General features: G+C 38.0%; 1 protein-coding gene across 2 annotated transcripts in view; it reads left to right on the plus strand.

The window, feature by feature from the left end:
• The first annotated feature begins 2210 nt into the window (after positions 1-2210).
• UGGT2 (UDP-glucose glycoprotein glucosyltransferase 2) overlaps positions 2211-22003 on the plus strand; it is a 136861-nt gene continuing 117068 nt past the window's right edge. Inside the window, exons 1-4 of one of the 2 annotated variants that reach the window (XM_043478321.1) lie at positions 2211-2519; positions 9651-9733; positions 15616-15746; positions 18119-18231. In XM_043478321.1, coding sequence (XP_043334256.1) covers positions 2368-2519; positions 9651-9733; positions 15616-15746; positions 18119-18231 — 479 coding nt within the window. In that variant the 5' untranslated portion in view covers positions 2211-2367. The remainder of the gene's footprint in view (positions 2520-9650; positions 9734-15615; positions 15747-18118; positions 18232-22003) is intronic. The other variant, XM_043478322.1, reaches the window with a different exon arrangement.

Raw genomic sequence — 22003 nt, forward strand, 5'->3', positions numbered from 1 at the left:
TGCTTAAAGATCAGCTGGTGGTCATGTCCTCTTGGTGACCTTCTCCAACATTTAAATATCATTTAGTCCTACTCTTTCTTTTGTTTTGCAGTAGAGGAATGCCCAGGAATGACCTGTCTGAGGAATATTTCAAATCCATTTATGTGTCTAGGAAAATACTATAAAAACTAAAATGTATAATATTTATGTAAACAAATAGCCCTGCACTTGATTAATTTCATTCTCTTTAAAAGAGAAATGTAGTATTCCTTACTATCCTGAACTCAAATGTACTGGAATGTTTAATAATATATGTTTTAGTAGTATTCTTTAATACTACTAGTATGTTTTAGTGTATTCCATGTGACTTTTTATATGGTGAATCATTTCTTAAAGATTTGCAACCCATCAGATATGCTGATATTTGACATTCACTGCCAATAGTTTATTTCCTTTATCCCACAATCTCAGTCAAAAATTCAGTCCAAAAATAAGTGGAAATGAGGAGTTAATTAAATGTTTGTGAAGGGTTCATAATATATATATTTTTCTTATGCTCTATGAATAGAAATAAAGTTTCTTACTCATCTGCCTTAGATTTCTGCCTACTGACCCATAAAACAGGAACTCTTCAATATTTATTTAGCCTCAATAACATGTACTATGCTAGGTACTGCAAGAGATGCTAAAAATGAATAAGGCATGAGCCCCCAGGGAATATATCATCTCTAGGAGGAGAGTAAATAAGCACTGTATTCAAATTCTAAAGTGAGAATTGTAAGTGGTATATGGCAGTTAAAATAAAGAACTTGTGGGAATTTAGAGGAGGGATAGATCATACCAAGTGGGAGAAATCAGGAAATGAAGGCTAACCTCAGGAAGTGAGACCTGAATAGAATTTCCAGAGCAAGGTCCTCCAAGGAACCAGAATGCTTACAAGGATGAGGGGAAAAGAAAAAGTGGAATGATCATGTTTCAGCAGCTTGAAGAGACCCAGATTCCCTGTAGTGCAAAAGAGTAAGGGGGGAAAAAGGAATGAACCACGTGCAACCCCTAAGCTAGTTATCCTGGCTGCTGCTTCTATTTACCATATATTGTAATATATATAATAAATTTACTCTCTTCTGAATAGAAAAAGGATCATTCCTGACTAGAAGCCAGAATCTTGAGGCTCCAGCCCTGCCCAGTTAAATAAAACTGAATATTTTGAGTTGTTGAGTCATACCTACTGGAAAAACAGTTAACTCTGCTCCAAGGCTTTGTCATTGAACTGGATGGACTAAATTCAAGAGTTTGGGGGTCAGACAGTCCTTGATTGAAAGTGAGTTTCAATCACAGCTGACAATGATTTTGGCTGATAATGACAAGAGCAACTATCACTTTTCTATGCATTTTCACCTGTTTTTTCTCTAAACTAGCTCTTCTGAAAACTTCAATGTGCACAGATATCACGTGAGGTGCCTGTTACGCCAGGGGTTTGGATTCAATAGGGTTGAGGTGGGGCCTGAGATTCTGCATTTCTAATGAGCTCACAGGTAATGCTGATGCTTCAAGTATGTGGACCACTTTTGAGGACGAGAGGCTTTTGCACAGCTCCCAGACAGCAGAATCAGCATTACCTGGGAACTTGATGGCTATGAAATGCAGATTATCAGACCCCCGCCCAGACCTACTGAATCAGAAACACTGGGATGAGACCCAGTACCTTGTGTTTTAACAAGCCCTCCAGGTGATGTCACCGCTTTTCGAACACACTCGAAGCAGCTGGCGGGAAGGCTGGGTAAAATACTACTTATTGAAGACAGAAACTCACCCCCAGATAGTCGCCTGTAACTGGTGCGTGGTGTGGTCTGGGCAACGGGCTGTCTAAAAGCTCTACCAGGTGACTCAGATATGCAATAAAATTTGAGAATCCCACGAGGGAGGTATTTAACTTTTGGCAGGCCTTCTTTTCCGCTTATGTAAATATCCATGCTGTGGATAATATCCACGCTGATTCCTCCCTTCGCGTCCAGATTTTGCCGTCTTGAGCCACACTTAGTCGGTCAAAATCCCACTTCAGTCTCCCCTCCCGGTGTCCCACATCTTCGGTCCGAGAGCCTGAGGTCCCGGGGGCGGGACCCGCCAGGACACCAGCCAAGCTCCGCACTCCGGCGCCGCCTTGCACCTACGTGGCCCAGGGGTCCGCCCTCGGGGGCTCCCGGGACGGCGCCGGAGCGCTCGACGCATGCGCTTGGCGCCCGCCAGGCCCCGGCCCGTGTAACGGACTCGCGCTCCCCCCACCGGAAGTGGGCGGTCGCGCTACGGGAGGAGCCGGCGGTAGCGTGGCGGCTGCGGGCTGAGGGCGCGGGGCTGAGGGCGCGGGGCTCGTGCTTCCCTGGACGCACCATGGCAAAGGCCGCCGGCGTAGTGCGGCTGCTCCTGGGCTTCACGGCGCTCTGGCTCTTGCTGCTCGGAGCCCGGACGGCCTCCGCGTCCAAGGCGGTGACGGCCCACTTGGCCGCCAAGTGGCCCGAGACCCCGCTGCTGCTGGAGGCCAGGTGAGGGAGTGCGGGCCGGACCCTCAGCCGAGCCCGCGCGGAGGGAGGGTTCGGCGGGGCTATGGGCGCCCCGGGACCTCGACGGCGCCTCAGACGCTTGACCCTGGGAGCATCACCTCCTCCGCTTGCTACCCTGGGCGCCGCACTCAGTTGAGGCTCTTTCCCCCCCTCCATTCCTTCTTTGCCTCACCCACGGGTTTGAAAACTTTTAATTCCTTTGGATTTTCTTAGCATTTACGTGAGAGAAAAGGAAGACTGGGAGGTGGACTGTGGTGTTCAGTGCAAGCTCTTCAATTGATGGAGGCAGTTCTAGTTTTTAGGAACCGGTATTTGAAGCACCTAATTTCATACGATGGCTTTCTGTGGAGAAGAGAGCGTCCCAAAGCTCTGACTTCTTTCTGAATCTCCTCAGCTGGAGTTAGTGTATAAGGTATCATGTACCTTATGTGGAGAAACAAAACTGGGAGATAATGAATTTTAATCTTAGTATTCCAGTAGTTAAAATTTGAAAGGTTTTTTTTTCCTTTTTTAACCGGCCTGAAGTTGTTTTGTTTTGTTGGCGTGAAGTTTTTAATGCCAGTTGCTTTTGTATTAATACTTCATCAGAGCCATAGCTTTTGGTTCCAGAGTCTTCATCACCTTCGTGATGTTGCATATATATGAAAACAGATTTTTTAACATTGAGCTATAATTTATGTAATTATTATATTATTATTATAAATTATAATTTATGTAATTATTATGTAAGGTATTAGTTTCAGGTGTGCAACATAATGACCTGATAATGTGTTCACATGGTGTGAAATTATCACCATGGACATAAGTCCAGTTAACATCTGTCACAACACATAATTACAAAGATTTCTTTTCTTGTGATGAGAACTTTGAAGATCTCTCTTGGCAGCTTTCCAATATGCAGTTCTTTACCTATAGTCACCATGCTTGACCGATTATTTATATTGTAGCCAAAAATTTGCACGTTTTGACCACCTTCACTCATTTCTGCCGCCTCCCTGCTTCTGGCACCCAATCTGTTCGCTGTGTAGGAGCTCATTTCCTTACTGTGTTATGTTTGTTTTAAGATTTCATAGGGTATTTGTCTCTGACTTATTTCACTGAGCAAAATTCCCTCAGGTCTGTCCAAGTTCTCACAAATAGCAGTATTTTTTTTTTTTTATGGCTGAAGAATACTCGTGTGTGTGTGTACATTTTCTGCACTCTCCAACAGCCCCAAATGCTTATCCAGCGTCCCGCACAATTTCCCTGATAAGGGGAACTGACCCCTGCTTCGGGTCCCCCACCCACCCATGTGCAGGTGCAGTCCTGCTCACTCTCCTTTTTTTCCGCTTCTCCTTTCATCCTGCCAAATTTTGCATGGATCTGTATATTCCTTTCTAGTGATCAGGGACGCTTGCCCATTCTCAGCTGATGTTCTGCAAGATCTTCGGTATCTGAAGGGGTATTCCTGATGCATCCATGGAGAGAGATGCACTCCACATCCACCTGCTCCTCTGCCATCTTCCTGTCTCTACATTTTCTGTATTCTTTTATCATTCAGTGGATTCTCAGGTTGTTAAGATATCTTGGCCATTGTCAATAATGCCGCACTGAAGATAGGACTACCTGTATTTTAGTTACAGTGTTTTTCACCCAGAATTGGAATTGCTGGATCATATGATAGTTTGTAAAAATTTTTGATGAACCTCCAAACTGTTTTCCATAGTGGCCGTACCTGTTTACATAACCAGCAAGGGTGCACATGGATTCCTTTTTCTCCACAGCCTCACCACACTTGTTATCGCTCTTTTATATTTATATAATTATATATACATATACTTTTATTTATTATTGGCTCTACTAAGTCTTTATTGCTGCATGGGCTTTTTTGTAGTTCCTGGGCTCTAGAGCACGGGCTTAATAGTTGTCATGCACAGGCTTAGTTGCTCCACCGCACGTGGGGTCTTCCCAGATCAGGGATCAAACGGATGCCTCCTGCATTGGTGGATGGATTCTTTACCACTGAGCCACCAGGCAAGCCTATCTCTTTGGGTTTTGTTGTTGTTGTTGTATATGGCCTTTATTATGTTGAGAAGAGATAGGCTGCCCACTCCAGTATCCTTGGTCTTCCATGGTGGCTTAGACTATAAAGAATCTGCCTGCAATGGGAAAGACCTGGGTTCGATCCCCTGGAGGAGGACTTGGCAACCCACTCCACTTTTCTTGCCTGGAATCCCCATGGACAGAGAAGCCTGGTAGGCTACAGTCCATGGGGTCGCAAAGGGTCAGACATGACTGAGCGACTAAGCACAGCACATGTTGAGGACATTCCCTCTATACCCATTTTGAGTTTTTAATCTTGATACTGATTTTTTTCAAATGCTTTTTTTTTTTTTTTGCATCTATTGGGATGATCATGTGGTTTTATCTTTAATTTGTTAATATGGTGTTTCACATTTGTGTATTTGTGGGTATTAAATCATCCTTGCCTCCCTGGAATAGCTTGATTATGGTGTATGATCCTCTTAATGTATTGTATTCAATTTGCTAATATTTTGTTGAAGATTTTGCATTTATGTTCAGCAGGAATGTCGACCTTTAATTTTCTTTTCTTGTGTCCTTTTCTGGTTTTGGTATCAGAATAATGCTGGTCTTATAAAACAAGTTTGAGAGTGTTTTATTTTGGAAGAGTTTGAGGATTGGTATTCTTTATTTTATTTTTTAAGTTTATTTTTAATCAAAGGATAATTGCTATACAATATTGTGTTGGTTTCTGTCATACATGTTTGGTAGAATTCAACAATGAAGCTATCTGGTTCTGGACTTTTGTTTATTGGGAAGCTTTTGATTACAGATTCGGTCTCCTTATTAATAATAAGTCTGTTTGGATTTTTCTATTTCATGGGTCAGTCTTGATAAGTTGTATGTTTCTAGAAGTTTATTCATTTCTTCTAGGCTGCCCAGTTTGTTGTTGTTTAATTGTTTGTAGTAGTCTCTTATGATCCGTTGAATTTCTGTGGTATAGATACATCTGTATAGATGTTACAATATATAGATATTTAGATGTAGTATAGATATTACGATAAAACAGTTTTTATTAAACAAAATATTCTAGTTTAAAATATGTCCTATTCCTCTACCTTTTCCCCAGTTTCTTCCATACTTTGCATGGATATGGTCTCACACTCAGTTCCAAATCAGTCTAACTTCTTCCATTATTAGACTGGCAGTTGGGGTGTTTCAATTTCTACTTGCCTCAAGAGTCTGAGAATTGGAACTCCCATAGGATGCTCTAAGGAGCATCCTTAGGTTCTTCACAGTCTAGCCCCACTCTGTTGTACCATCCCCATAACTTGTAGTGAGTTGAACGGTGGCTTCCAAAAAGATATGTCCACATCCTAACCCCTGGAACCTGTGAATGTTACCTTATTTGGAAAAAGGCTCTTTGACAATGTAATCAAGGGTCTTAAGACATGATTCTTACGGATCTGGATGGATGCTAAGTCCATTACGCTTATAAGATACATAAGAGAAGACACAAGAAGACCAGGACATATGAATAGAGACAGAGATAGGATTGATGTAAGCCACAAGCCAAGGACCACCTTAAGCCTTCAGAACCTGGAAGGTTCTCCCCTAGAGCATTTGGAGGGAGTGTAGCCCTACCAATAACTTGATTTTGGACTTCTCCAGAACTGTGAGACAGTAAGTTTCTGTTGTTTTAAGTCACCAAATTTTTGATAATTTATTACAGCAGCAATAGGAAACTGATTTGCTTTTGTACCTTGAAGTAGGGTACTGCTGTAACAAATACCTGAAAACGTAGAATTACCTGTTGAATCTGACAGAAGCTGGAAGAGTTTTGAGAAGCATGGTAGAAAAAGCTTAGATTGCCTTGAGGAGACTGTTGGCAGAAATACAGAATACTGGAGTGGGTTGCCATGCCTTCCTCCAGGGGATCTTCCCAACCCAGGGATGGAACCCAGGTCTCCCACATTGCATGCGGATTCTTTACCATCTGAGCCACCAGGGAAGCCCAGGAATGCTGGATAGCCCAAGAATACTGGTAGCCTATCCCTTCTCCAGGGGATCTTCCTGACCAAGGAATCCAACCCGGGTCTCCTGCATTGAAGGTAGATTCTTATCAGCTGAGCTACCAGGGAAGCCCTAAGACACTTATAATTTAGTACTATTTGCTAGGGATGTTTATAGGCTGATGAGGCTAAATTGTTCAACACCTATACCATAACTTGAACATTTAAACTGTATTTATTCCACTGGTGTTGCTCTTATTGAAAATATTTTTTGAAATAACACTTATAATTACTGTCCGGCTCTTTAGTACATGTAAAATTATCCTCTACGGAAATTTTTTTTATCTATGTTAGAATAGATAAAATTCTTTTGAGAAGAAACCTTGTTATTTGGTGCTAAATGTTATATAAAACAAGTAAACAAACTGGAAATACCAGAATTTTGGATTTTTTTTTTTTGCTTTTAAAAATTTTGACCAAAGTAATATCTTACATTTTTGGAAGGTAAGATGCTGATTTAGATGGTCTCTCAAGGATATTTTGTCCTCTAAGAGTAATGATTGGCAAATTGACCATGAAAGTAATTCAAGAAGAGTTCTCAAAATGTTAGAGCAGTGGTATAGTGAAGTAGTAATTGTGAGGGAATACTTTAGTAAGGTGATTACTTTGAAGGATCATACTCATATGTATAAATTCTGACATATGGAAGAAGTCTTTTTCCCATAGTTGCACAATATATGAGCATTGTCAGTAGTGTTTGGTCAAGTCAGTTAGGTAACAAGTGTTGTGCTCTACTTTTCTAAAGGTTTTGTACCATCACTTTTTGGTTACATCCTATTTAGTGTTTCCCATAGTTTCCTCTCCTTTTAGCCTTTTTGTTTGTTTATTTGCCTGTTTTAATGCCATTGAGTTGGACACCATTAATAGCAAGGGTTGCCTTGGAGTTACTGCTTTAAATTCATATGCCTGTCATGTTTAGTATGTTGATGAATTAATCAGTTTTCTCACCTCCTTTTCTGCCTTTATCTCAGACTCACAAGAATTAGTTAACTTTGCATGTGTCTTGAATGCCCTCAATACTTTCCATTTATATTAATCATTAGGTTTCAGTTCAGTTCAGTCACTCAGTCGTGTCCAACTCCTTGCGACCCCATGAATTGCAGCACGCCAGGCCTCCCTGTCCATCACCAGCTCCCGGAGTCTACCCAAACCCATGTCCATCGAGTCGGTGATGCCATCCAGCCATCTCATCCTCTGTTGTCCCCTTCTCCTCCTGCCCTCAATCTTTCCCAGCATCAGGTTCTTTTCCAATGAGTCAACTCTTCACATGACGTGGCCAAAGTATTGGAGTGTCAGCTTCAGCATCAGTCCTTCCAATGAACACCCAGGACTGATCTCCTTTTGGATGGACTGGCTGGATCTCCTTGCAGTTCAAGGGACTCTCAAGAGTCTTCTCCAACACCACAGTTCAGAAGCATCAATTCTTCGGCACTCAGCTTTCTTCACCGTCCAACTCTCACATCCATACATGACTACTGGAAAAACCATAGCCTTGACTAGATGGACCTTTGTTGGCAAAGTAATGTCTCTGTTTTTAAATATGCTATCCAGGTTGGTCATAACTTTCCTTCCAAGGAGTAAGCGTCTTTTAATTTCGTGGCTGCAATCACCATCTGAAGTGATTTTGGAGCCCAAAAAAATAAAGTCAGCCACTGTTTCCACTGTTTCCCCATCTATTTTCATGAAGTGATGGGACCAGATGCCATGATCTTAGTTTTCTGAATTTTGAGCTTTAAACCAACTTTTTCACTCTCCTCCTTCACTTTCATCAAGAGGCTTTTTAGTTCCTCTTCACTCTCTGCCATAAGGGTGGGGTAGTCTGCATATCTGAGGTTATTGATATTTCTCCCAGCAATTTTGATTCCAGCTTGTGCTTCTTCCAGTCCAGCATTTCTCATGAGGTACTCTGCATATAAGTTAAAAAAGCAGGGTGACAATATACCGCCTTGACGTACTCCATTTCCTATTTGGAACCAGTCTGTTGTTCCATGTCCAGTTCTAACTGTTGCTTCCTGACCTGCATACAGGTTTCTCAAGAGACAGAAATCATTAGGGTTACCGAGGCTAAAAAAAAGAAGGTGGGCAACAGCAGAATCTGTACCATCTGTTTGATGGTTGTATCCTTTCTAGTTTAAATAGTTAGATATACTTGTTTTTGGTGTCTTGCACCTTGTTCCAAACAAGACTGAATAACCTTTCACTTATTTCACTATTTCCAAAAGGCTTTACATTGCTTTGGCTATTTTTTCTTTCCTATGCTTTTTGGATAAATGGCTTTTTTTAGGGGGTTTCCAGGCCAAAGACTTAATGCAGTGTACCAATTTTCTGTTAATTTTTTTTTTCTGTTAATTTTTTGATTAAGGTATTTTCTGTTTGAAATAAGATTGTCTACACAAATAGGTAGCTAAATAAAAATAATATTGCTTTATAAAGATGTTTATAAGACCAGGTTTTATTTTTGAAAAATAGGCTATTTTTTACCTTTTTACTTTTATATAACACTGTCTGTATTGCCATTAAATTATACCTCTCAGGGCATTTCACATGGGTGCATGCTAAATCAATACAGTCATGTCCTACTCTTTGCGACCCCATGGACTGTATGTAGGCCACCAGGCTCCTCTGTCCATGAGATTTTCCAGGCAAGGATACTGTACTGGGTTGCCATTTCTTTCTCCAGGGGATCTTCCTGACCCAGGGATCAAACCCTATATTGCCATTAAGTTATACTTCTCAGGGCATTTCACATCGAAGACAAAATAAATTATCCATTTTTTACCTAATAAAGAGGAAAAACCAAAAGTAATTTGTCATATAGTCTTTTCCAGTTATGATTATATTCCTGTAGTTTAGAATGATAACTCAGGAAGAATCATCAGTGTGTTCTCTTTTTGTATTATAGTAGATGGAAATCAGTAACCTTAGTTTTGGGAGTTTTGGTTTTTACCAGAAGTTGTAATTTGGCTCTAAAATACATTTTATAGTATCAAAATCATTTTTTAATTTCTAGCTATTAACTGATTACTTTTATTTTTAATAGTGAATTTATAGCAGAAGAAAGTAATGAAAAATTTTGGCAGTTTTTGGAAACTGTACAAGAATTAGCAATTTATAAGCAAACAGGTAGGTGTGTACATGTTTCAACTTTCCAGATACATATTTTTGTGCCTATGTTAGACATGTTTATTTTTAATGGTAATGTTTAAGTGTATATACTTAATTTAGTAAATCTAAGTATTAACTTTGAAGATATTTTAATGGAAACTATTCCAGTCATCCATTTCCAAACGTATAAGGTTTTAATAATTTATTATAAGAAAACTTATAATTAGCAGCGTTTGGCTATTACATTATAATCAAGAAATAGAAATTGTTGAATTATGGTTTTCTTTTTACCTAGACTTCTTTGAAATAGTATTAGTTTTGCATGTAATAATGGTGAAAGAATTTTTTTTGCCATAATACTTTTACTCCTGAACTCTTAAAGAGATTTTTAATTTTTTCCCTTAACAAGCCAGATAACCTGTATACTTTCATTTCATCATTTAGAAAATGGGGTTAATCATTCCTACGTTTTATATGTGTGTATGTATACATATATACGTATATACATATACACACACACACACACATATACGTATGTAGTTTTAAAATGAACACATGTTTATTACTGTGTTTCTTAGGGAATATCAGATGCTGAAATTAGATTTTAGCAGTGGAGGCTGAAAGGTTAATTATTGTTATAAGGAAAGGTTAAAAAAAAGATTAGTTTACTGTCTCTACAGAGAATAAATGATGTTAACATAAAACCCCTCAAGTGGGAATTTTCTCGCCTTTTAAGCATAGAGAAAACTTCTTAGTAGGATGATTAAGTAGTTTAGGATTTTATTCCTGAGTGTAAATGTAAGATGAACAATGGTCTTGAATGTTTTTAAGTGTTCCTTTACTAGAGCTTGTTTGGCTTAAGTGGCCTTTAAGTTCAACAATTTTATGATTTTTATGAGATAGGCTTAAGATAAAGAAAACAGACATACCTTTAATATTTTAAACTGAAATTATTTCCAAAAACAAGTAAATTACTCTTTCAAAAAACTTACTAAAAAGCTTCATTATTCAGTAACCATTATTTGAATCATGAGAGATAATATGCACTGCTTTAGATACTGAGAATACAAACATGAATAAGTGTGATCTATGTTCTCCAGACCTTGTAATATGATGGAAACAGCAGAACCACTGGTTGTACTAGTAAGTGATCACAGCTTTACTAGGGACAGATAGGTATAACATGGAAGGATATAAAGAGGTGCCTGGTCAGTATTTCAGAGAACAGGACAGTCTTTCCAGTGGTAAGTGCTGGAGTTGAGTTTGGATGACAGGATTTAGTGAAATCATAGGGAAAGGAAGACAAGCAGAAGAGACAACAGGTGTAGACTGCAAGGAGAAACTGTGACCACTTAGAAGTCTACTTGTAAAGCAATGGGAGATTGTTGGTTTTATATTTATCCCAGTTGAGCTATTTCAAATCCTAAAAGATGGTGCTATGAAAGTGCTGCACTCAATATGCCAGCAAATTTGGGAAATGCAGCACTGGCCACAGGACTGGAAAAGGTCAGTTTTCATTCCAGTCCAAAGAAAGGCAATGCCAAAGAATGCTCAAACTACCGCACAATTGCACTCATCTGACACGCTAGCAAAGCTCAAAATTCTCCAAGCCAGACTTCAACAGTGAACTGCGAACTTCCAGATGTTCAAGCTGGTTTTAAAAAGGCAGAGGAACCAGAGCTCAAATTGCCTACATCCGTTGGATTATTGAAAAAGCAAGACAGTTCCAGAAAAACATATATTTCTGCCTTATTGACTATGCCAAACCCTTTGACTGTGTGGATCACCACAAACTGAAAAATCCTGAAAGAGATGGGAATGCCAGACCACCTGACCTGCCTCTTGAGAAATCTGTATCCAGGTCAGGAAGCAACAGTTAGAACTAGACATGGACAACAGACTGGTTTCAAATAGGGAAAGGAATACGTCGTGGCAGTATATTGTCACCCTGCTTATTTAACTTATACGCAGAGTACATCATGAGAAACACTGGGCTAAATGAAGCACAAGCTGGAATCAAAATTGCTGGGAGAAATAACAGTAACCTCACATATGCAGATGACACCACCCTTATGGCAGAAAGCAAAGAAGAACTAAAGAGCCTCTTGATGAAAGTGAAAGAGGAGAGTGCAAAAGTTGGCTTAAAACTCAACATTCAGAAAACTAAGATTATGGCATCTGGTCCCATCACTTCATAGATGGGGAAACAGTGACTAACTTTATTTTTTTGGGCTCCAAAATCGCTGCAGATGGTGACTGCAGCCATGCAAGCCATGTAAGTCACCAGCTTACTCCTTGGAAGAAAGGTTATGTCCAACCTAGATTGCATATTCAAAAGCAGAGACATTACTTTGCCAACAAAGGTCCATCTAGTCAAGGCTATGGTTTTTCCAGTAGTCATGTATGGATGTGAGAGTTGGACGGTGAAGAAAGCTGAGTGCCAAAAATTGATGCTTTTGAACTGTGGTGTTGGATAAGACTCTTGAGAGCCCCTTGGACTGCAAGGAGATCCAACCAGTCCATCCTAAAGGAGATCAGTCCTGGGTGTTCATTGGAAGGACTGATGCTGAAGCTGAAACTCCAATACTTTGGCTACCTGATGCGAAGAACTGACTCATTTGAAAGGACTCTGATGCTGGGAAAGATTGAAGGCGGGAGGAGAAGGGGACGACAGAGGATGAGATGGTTGGATGGCATCACCGACTCAATGGCCATGAGTTTGGGTAGACTGTGCGAGTTGGTGATGGACAGGGAGGCCTGGTGTGCTGTGATTCATGGGGTCGCAAAGAGTCAGATGTGACTGAGTGTCTGATTTTAGTTTTGCTATTTGATATTTTTTTTAAAAAAAAAGCTAAATTAATATATCAGGTTTTCGTGATAGTTAAAAAAAAAAAACTAACACCAGATTTTCTGACTTTCACTTAACATCCTGAGTGTCCCTATCTCACATTTGTTCTTCTCAGTACATGTTTATGGACTTCATTGGTGACATTTTCTATTGGAGAAGCTGTCTTGAAAATTACTTTTATAAATTTTGAAATCTTTAAGTCGCTTAGGTTTATTAGCATATTTTATACCTAAAGGAAACATCATGTCTGGACAGACTGGAGGCAGGTCATTAACAAGTTGGAATATAAGCTCAGGAATACCTAAACCCAAACATAGGAGATGTATATATTTCAAGGTTGAACAGCTAAAATGAATTGTATTAAGAATTACTAACACAAAAATATAATTCTGTTGAAGTTGTTCATAATGGTGAGAGTCAAATGCATATTGCTGCCTCATTGCTGATCTTGTTAGGCATAGGAAGAAATGGTATATATGAGGAATTAAATATGTTAAAAACTATCAGACTTCACTGAATTTGTTTTCAAGACATTATCCTAGAGGATACATTAAAACCCTTAGTTACTCATAACTTTCTAGGTTGTTGAATCTCCATGAGGCCTTTTCAATACTCTTCACTGAAGAATAATTTCAGTGATACACTTACCTAAAACAAATTGCAAATGTTGAACATTAACTTTTTGAATTCAGGTGCTAGTTTTCTGCTATTTCATGAGGACAGTTTACATTATGTACCAGCACATTAAGACTTTTTAAACATTGAATTACCTGTTTTTAAATGATTTTGTATGGTTCTGCTACAGAGTTATGTATTTATTGATGTCTCAAGATAATTAACTAACCTGTGTTGTTTTGTGTGGTGAATCAGAAATGTCAATCAAGGTTTATCTGACTCCAGAGTCTATTTTCATTTTTCCATGTTCTCAGCATATAAAAATTCTCAAAGCCCATAAAGATTTTAATAGTTTCTACACAAGTAAAGATGTCTATATATTTTGAAGGAAAGATTTTTAGAAAAGGTTATGACATCTCTAGCTTAGTTACTTATAACTGAGAACCAGGTTTGGGGTAGGAAAATGTTTGCTGTCTGGATGTGCCACATTTGAAATGCTTGTGGAATATCCAAGTGAGGATATCCAGTAAGCTGATATGAGTGAGAGATTTAGGTTAAAAAATCTAAGCTAAAAGATAGGATTTGGAAGTTAGCAACACCAAGAAGGTAATGGCAGTTATAGGGATAAAGGATGGAATGAGAAGAAAATAGATAAAAAACACCAGTGTTTAAGAGATAACCAGAGAAGAACATGAGACAGAGTCTAAGGAGTACCAGTGGAGGTAGGCAAAAACCTAGAAAATGTGGTATCATGAAAGCCATGTTGAGTGGTAAAAGATAGATGTTATCAAATACTAAAGATGAACCAAGTAGTATAAATATTAACCTTGATCAACAGAAAAATTAGTAGTGAGTTTGAGAGCATTTTTACTGGTATAGTATTGAAAAACTATAGTAAGTTGAGGAAGTAGAGATAAAGTATTACTAAATTTTCCAGGATTGACTATGAGGCAAATACGATAAGCCAGTACCTAACCCATCAAGTGCTGCTGTGGCTTTTTTTAAAAAAAAAAAATGAGTGATTTATGTATATTAAATGTCAATATGTAAAAAACTGAGTGAAAAGTGAAACTAAAGATGAAAGATATTGAAAGGGCAAAATCATTCTTGGCAGGTTAGTTGGTGAGCAAGGATTTAGTTGTTTTTAAACATTACCTAAAATATAAAATAGTCCAATGCATCCATGATTGTCTTGCAAGTTAAACCTAAAATACATGTTTACTTTCTGTAAACCCTTGAATCCTACATCTGTTACTACATTAGAGATACTTCGGTGGCTCAGACAGTAAAGAATCTGCCTGCAGTACAGGAGACGTGGTTTCAATCCCTGGGTCACGAAGATCCCCTGGAGGAGGGCGTGGCTACCCACTCCAGTATTCTTGCTTGGAGAATCCCATAGACAGAGGAGGTTAGCAGTTTACAGTCCATCGGGTCACAGAGAGTCAGACAGGACTGAGCAATTAACAGTGACCTTGACAAATTTTGATGTCTCTGCCTGGTACTACTCAGATTTGTTTCTGTTGACTCAGTTCTCTATTTTCATGTAAAACCAATCCATTTTGACTGATGTAGTCTTATTTTTGTTATGTGATTAAATTTTGACTATGTTATTGACCCTGTAGCTATTAGGATTTTTTAAGATCCATTTTTAAGATAATACCTCCTCTTTAGTTGCTTTTGTGTTGCTTTTACTACCAAAGCAGATCTTGCATTATTTTTTTGATTGTTGGAGGGAAATTCAGTATAACTTCCTGAAAAATCACCTGTAGTTTGTTGAAGTAGAAGTGAATGATGTCTCATATGATAAGACAGCGTCTTCTCATATGATGAGAAGTGTCTCATATGATGACTCTTTGAAATACATGGTTAGGAAAGTATTATTGGCCTTAATGAAAAGGTCTATTCACTTCTTAGATATTACTTCCATAAATGTATTAAATGTCTATTTTGTGTGACAAGAGTAGAAAGGTATAATTGAAAGGCTAGAAAAGATTCCTGCCTCAACAGCTTAGCTTAGTAGGAAGGACAGCATTAAACAAATAATTATACAAATAATTTTTAATTGCAGTTTAAGAATTGGTCTAGAGATGGTGTAGAGTCCTAAGCTGTTCTTAGTCTCCTCTTAAATTTTAAGTAGGGCCTATATCTTATCCATGTATTATAACTCCTCAGCCTGGGAGTGAATGATGTTGTCTTCCACTTAGATTTTAATGGCAAGATTATTTTAGTCTGGACTTGTATTGATTTCCTGGACTTCACTGGAAGGTACAAATGAAGTAAATAATAAAATGGAGATCTTGATTTTCCCTTTTGTTGTAACACCTTCTATTCCAAACTTAAAATATGACATTAGTTTAGTTAGCTATACACTGAGAGATGTGCTAATGTGTTGAAATACAAAATACTAACATCCTTTTCTTTTGAATTCTTTTTACAGAATCAGATTATTCTTACAACAACTTAATCCTGAAGAAAGCGGGACAATTTTTGGACAATTTACATATCAATCTCTTAAAGTTTGCTTTCTCTATAAGGGCATACTCTCCAACTATACAGATGTTTCAACAAGTATGTAAAAATACCCAGACTGTATTTGACAAAGAAGCATACTAGAAACATAACTAAATTTCTTAATGTGAATATCTTTAGTTAAAAAAGATCTACAAATTTATTATACCTGGTTCCATAGCCTATCATTGATTGTATTTTCATTGTTACCATTGATTATAATTAAATATTTCATGTAATTTTATAGTTACTTGATATATACAAAAAGGCAAAATGGTTGTCTGAGGAGGCCTTACAAATAGCTGTGAAAACAAGAGAAGCGAAAGGCAAATGAGAAAAGGAAAGATATATCCATTTCAATGTAGAGTTCCAAAGAACAGCAAAGAAAGATAAGAAAGCCTTCCTCAGTGATCAGTGCAAAGAAATAGAGGAAAACAATAGAATGGGAAAGACCAGAGATCTCTTCAAGAAAATTAGAGATTCCAAGGGAACTTTCCATGCAAAGATGGGCATGATAAAGGACAGAAGTGGTATGGACCTAACAGAAGCAGAAGATATTAAGAAGAGGTGGCAAGAATACACAAAGAACTATACAAAAAGTTTCTTCACCACCCAGATAACCACGATGATGTGATCACTCACCTAGAACCAGACATCCTAGAATGTGAAGTCAAGTGGGCCTTAGGAAGCATCACTACGAACAAAGCTAGTGGAGGTAATGGAATTCCAATTGAGCTATTTCAAATCCTAAAACATGATGTTGTGAAAGTGTTGCACTCAATATGCCAGCAAATTTGGAAAACTCAGCAGTGGCCACAGGACTGGAAAAGGTCAGTTTTCATTCCAATCCCAAAGAAAGGCAATGCCAAAGAATGCTCTAACTACCGCACAATTGCACTCATCTTACACACTAGCAAAGTAATGCCCAAAATTCTTCAAGTCAGACTTCAAGAGTACATGAACCGTGAACTTCCAGATATTCAAGCTAAATTTAGAAAAGGCAGAGGAACTGCGATCAAATTCCCAACATCCGCTGGATCATCGAAAAAGCAAGACAGTTCCAGAAAAACATCTATTTCTGCTTTATTGACTGTGCCAAAGCCTTTAACTGTGTGGATCACAACAAACTGTGGAAAATTCTTAGAGAGATGGGAATAGCAGACCACCTGACCTGGCTCTTGAGAAATCTGTATGCAGGTCAGAAAGCAACAGTTAGAACTGGACGTGGAACAACAGACTGGGTCCAAATAGGAAAAGGAGTATGTGAATGCTGTATATTGTCACTCTGCTTACTTAACTTATATGCAGAGTACATCATGAGAAATGCTGGGCTGGATGAAGCACAAGTGGAATCAAGACCGCCGGGAGAAATGTCAACAACCTCAGATACGCAGATGATACCATACTTAGGGCAGAAAGTGAAGAACTCAAGAGCTTCTTGATGAAAGTGAAAGAAGAAAGTGAAAAATTTGTCTTAAAACTGAACATTCAGAAAATTAAGATCGTGGCATCTGGTCCCATTACTTCATGGCAAATAGATGGGGAAACAGTGGAAACAGTGGCAGACTTTATTTTTTGGGCTCCAAAATCACTGCAGATGGCCATGCAATGAAAAGACACTTACTCCTTGGAAGGAAAGTTATGAACAACCTAGATAGCATATTAAAAAGTATAGACATTACTTTGCCAACGAAGGTCCATTTAGTCAAAGCTATGGTTTTTCCAGTAGTCAATTATGTATGTGAGAGTTGGACTGTAAAGAATGCTAAGTGCTGAAGTATTGAAGCTTTTGAACTGTGGTGTTGGAGAAGACTCTTGAGAGTCCCTTGGACTGCAAGGAGATCCAACCAGTCCATCCTCAAGGAAATTAGTCCTGCATATTTATTGAAAGGACTGATGCTGAAGCTGAAACTCCAATACTTTGGCCACCTGATATGAAGAACTGACTCTTGGAAAAGACCCTGATGCTGGGAAAGATTGAAGGCTGGAGGAGAAGGGGATGACAGAGGATAAGGTAGTTGGATAGCATCACCGACTCAATGGACATGAGTTTGAGTAATATCCGGGAGTTGGTGATGGACAGGGAAGCCTGGTGTGCTGCAGTCCATGGGGTCGCAAAAAGTTGGACACAACTGAGCAACTGAACTGAACTGAGATAAGGAAATAATGAGGACAGATCACCATTGACATTAACTATAAAGAATATTTTAGTTTAATGGTACATTTTCAATAATTTCAAAGTATATTTTCCTACTATAATGTTGATTTTGTTAAACTGTTCGATTCTGCCTGTGTATAGATACTTTTACTTTAATTAGAGCAATAACTTAATAGTAGTTGATAAGCTGTTTTAATCAAAGTAATGTGTGAGTTTTAAAAATGATATTGTAATTACCAGCTACTGTTGCTAAGTGTCATCTTTGAAATCTTAGATTGCAGCTGATGAGCCCCCACCAGATGGCTGCGCTGCATTTGTGGTTATCCATAAGAAACACACCTGTAAAATTAATGAGATTAAAAAGCTGCTGAAGAAGGCTACTTCAAGGTAAATTAATGATAGCCTGTAGTAAAAGGAGCAGTTTATAAAGAGAGATGAGGGTTGAAATAGAAATTTCTTGCAATAAAAATTGTAATATTCTAAGGCTGTGTTTAAAAGAATGTGCTCTGAATATTTATCTGAGTCTTAAGTCCTTCTCTAAAATATATAAGTACTTTCAATATTTTGTCTTGATTAGATTTTGATTTTAGAATACCAAAATACCATAAAACACATGAGAGAGATATTTTATATACATGTTATTTTTTTCAAATACAGACAGACCTCAAAGATATTGTGACTTCAGTTCCACCTCAATAAAGTGAATACTGCAGTAGTTCACATGAAGTCTTTGGTATCCCAGTGCATATGAAAGTTACGTCTACACTAAACCGTAGTCTGTTGAGTGTACAAATGACATTTTGTCTAAAAAATGTACATCCCTTAATTTAAAAAAACTTTATTGCTACAAATTGCTAACCATCTGAGCCTTCAGCGAGTCTTAATCTTTTTGCTGGAGGAGAGTGTGAAATACTGCGAGAATTAGAGAATTAAAAAAATGTGACACAGACAGGGAGTGAGCAAGTACTGTTGGAAGAATGGTACCATAGACTCGTTCAACACAGTTGCCACAAACCTTCAGTTATTAATGCAGTTGTCTGTGAAATGCAATAAATGAAGCAAAAAGCCCAATAAAACGAGGTATGCCTGTAAACATACAAAACTGTGGATTTATCTATACTATATCTCTTTAAATATAAATTGAATGTGTACCTTGGAAATTAAAAATTAATAACAAAAATACAGAATTACCTTTTTATAAACACATTATTCAAAACATTTTTCTTCTTCCAAGTATTTAATGCAAATTAATATGAGAAGTAAGAAGGAGATTATTAACTTAATAGTGATTTTTACAGAGTAGTACCTACCAGTAGGTGTTTTACTGCCTGATTGTTTATACTTTAAACAGTATTAAAGTTGTTTCTCTAATTTTGAAAGAGTTATTTATGTATTAGACAGTAATGTATATTTAGTAATTCATATTAGTACTTATTTTATTTGTTGGACTCTTTCAAATATTTTCTTATATTTCATATTAATTTTAATATTTGGAAACTTTTATGTAGCCTGATTTTTCCTTTATGTGTGTATGTTTTTATACTGAGACTGTTTTTTCCAAACCTGAGTAAGAAAGAGATTTTACTAATATTTTCCAGTAGCTTTCTTAAAGTTTTTATTTTACCTTAAACTTTTAATCTATGTTTATATAATTTTATTTTCATAGGAAGGCAAGGATCCAGTCAGATCTTTCCCTTCTTCAGATGCTAGTCAGTTATTATATTCATCATATTTATACTGTGATCTATTTTATAACTATTTGTTTTATACTATTATGTTTCTTGTAACAGTGCTATGTTGTTAGTATTTATTGCTTTAATAATTTATTCCACTGTCTCACAGGACGATTTCCTCTTCATGGCTGCTTTTTTTTTCCCCTCCAAAAGTTCTTAGCTCTGCACTCATTGATCCTTTCAAACTAACATTAGAGTCCTTTTTCTCCTGTCAAACTGACTCCCTAGAAAACCTGGGTAGAGTTTTAATTAGAATTATGTTAAAGCTATTAGTTAATTTAACAAATTTAAATGTTTACTATATCAAATCTCAGTGGGTAACATTATATGTCTTCTGTTCACTCCTTCTTTTAAAACTTTGAAGTTTTATGCTCTTCTCTGTTTTTAGAATCAGAAATAATTGTTTTATTTTATGAACTGTTTTTCACCTATTAAGATGAATTCAAAGTTTTTCTCTTTGGACATATTGTGTCATATATTTTAAACTATTACACCTTCTTTGTGTTGCTAGGGAAAACTTTCTTAATGGTGTGGTATTAATTTTTGTTGATTGCTTATGCTTTTATTAAGACTCACTTTTCTACTTCAATGAGATTAGCTGTTATTTAAACTGTTTATGCCAATTTTAATGGTATTCTAACTTCATATAGTGAATTAGGCAACCATGTTATTCTGTAAGAGTTAATTTAGCATAGGAATTATATATTCCTCTAAAGCATTAATAGACTGACTCCAAAATTATCAGCCCTATTGTGTTTTTTTCTTTTCCTAGTGCATTTTTAAAAGGGAATTTTGATAACTTTTAGTTTATAATTGCTATTGATTTCTGACTTCTGATGTCTGATGTTTCAATTTTCTTATGGAAACTAATATTAAATTAAATTTAAGTATTTAATATTTAGATATTAAATCTAAATTAATTTAAGATTTAACACAAGGTTAACATCACGTTGTTAGGAGAGGCACCCTGCCATGGACCCTGTGAATTCCTGCATATTCTTGCTGGGTCTGACAAGTTAAAAAAGGCAAGATCTGGGCTGCTTTTTACTTGAACCATTTTTCATGGTTGTGTTTGTAGTGAGCAACCTTGAGGAATTACATAATTCCTAATTTTGAAAAGAAATTTCAAAATTTTGCCTTTGAAAAGAAGAGTGGGCTTGTTATAACACGGTGATTTCCCAGGTACAGTGTTCCTTGTACACCCACTGTTTGTGTAGTATCCATTTGGGTCCATATTTTGTTACACACACCCTGTTGTGGAACTTAGTTACCAGGTGTAAATGCTCATTCTGCTTGCTGTGCCCTGAGCGATAAAGTTCTTTGTCTTTGACACAAGAGTCTCATGTCTTCTGCCAGACTTGAGGCATGACAGAAGCCCAACTTATTACTTTGTAAGTAGGCTGAAACCAAGCCATAGCCCTTTTACAGTTCTTGACAGTTTTAGAAACAAGGGTGGGATGTTGACAGACAACGTGGCTTTCTGGGAGAGGAAGGACAAGGACCCCCTGGGTTGGGGAGACAAAAGCTCAACACTTGAATTTCTTTCCTGCTGCTCCCCTCTTTCTCCCCCTGCTGTTCTTCACTCCCTGTGCGTCTGGCTGGGTGATAGCAGTCTTCTGATACCTGCTACTGTAGCTCCTCATACAGTGTTAGGTCTTTGTTACTTCAGGAAAAGGCACCCAGACTCAACTGATGTGGTTTGGAAGATGCACATAACGGGAAAGGGAATTAAAATGATCTCTAGGCCAATTCGGGCTTCCCAGGTGGTGCTGTGGTAAAGAACCTGCCTGCCAGTGCAAGAGATGTAAGAGATGCAGGTTCAATCCCTGAGTCGGAGAGATCCTCTGGAGGAGAACAACCCACTCCAGTATTCTTGCCTAGAGAATCCCATGGACGAAGGAGCCTGGCGGGCTATGGTCCATGAGGTTGCAAAGAGTTGGACACGACTGAAGCGACTTAGCATGCACACTAGGCCAATTCAGTGTACTTTTATTTTTACTGTTTTGGTTCCCACATCTGAATCTGTAACTGATATTGATATTGTACATGTATATGCTTTGAGTGCTGTGAACGCTCATGAAGTCTAAAAGGAGACACTGTCATTGGGAGACTACCACATGTAGTATATTCCCAGGTGGTCCAACAGAAACAACATAGAATCCCAGGAGGGAGAAGAGGAAATCACAACTTCAGTTACAGACTGAATGGCTGCCTGAGTGCGCAGGAATGCAGTTTCTGAGTACAACAGCACCACCTGCCTGACTCAGCCATCAAGTACACCCCTTTTTAAAAGGAAAACCGCTGCTAAGCTTTAGTTGAAACTGAACTCCTGACTCAGGAAGCCCTGTAACTCTACTATCTGATGTTTACATTTTGGCCTAAGTCAACTAGGATTCTAAGTCAACTAATAGGGTGGAAGGGACCCA

Source organism: Cervus canadensis, chromosome 9 (assembly GCF_019320065.1).
Source record: "Cervus canadensis isolate Bull #8, Minnesota chromosome 9, ASM1932006v1, whole genome shotgun sequence".
NCBI lineage: Eukaryota > Metazoa > Chordata > Mammalia > Artiodactyla > Cervidae > Cervus > Cervus canadensis.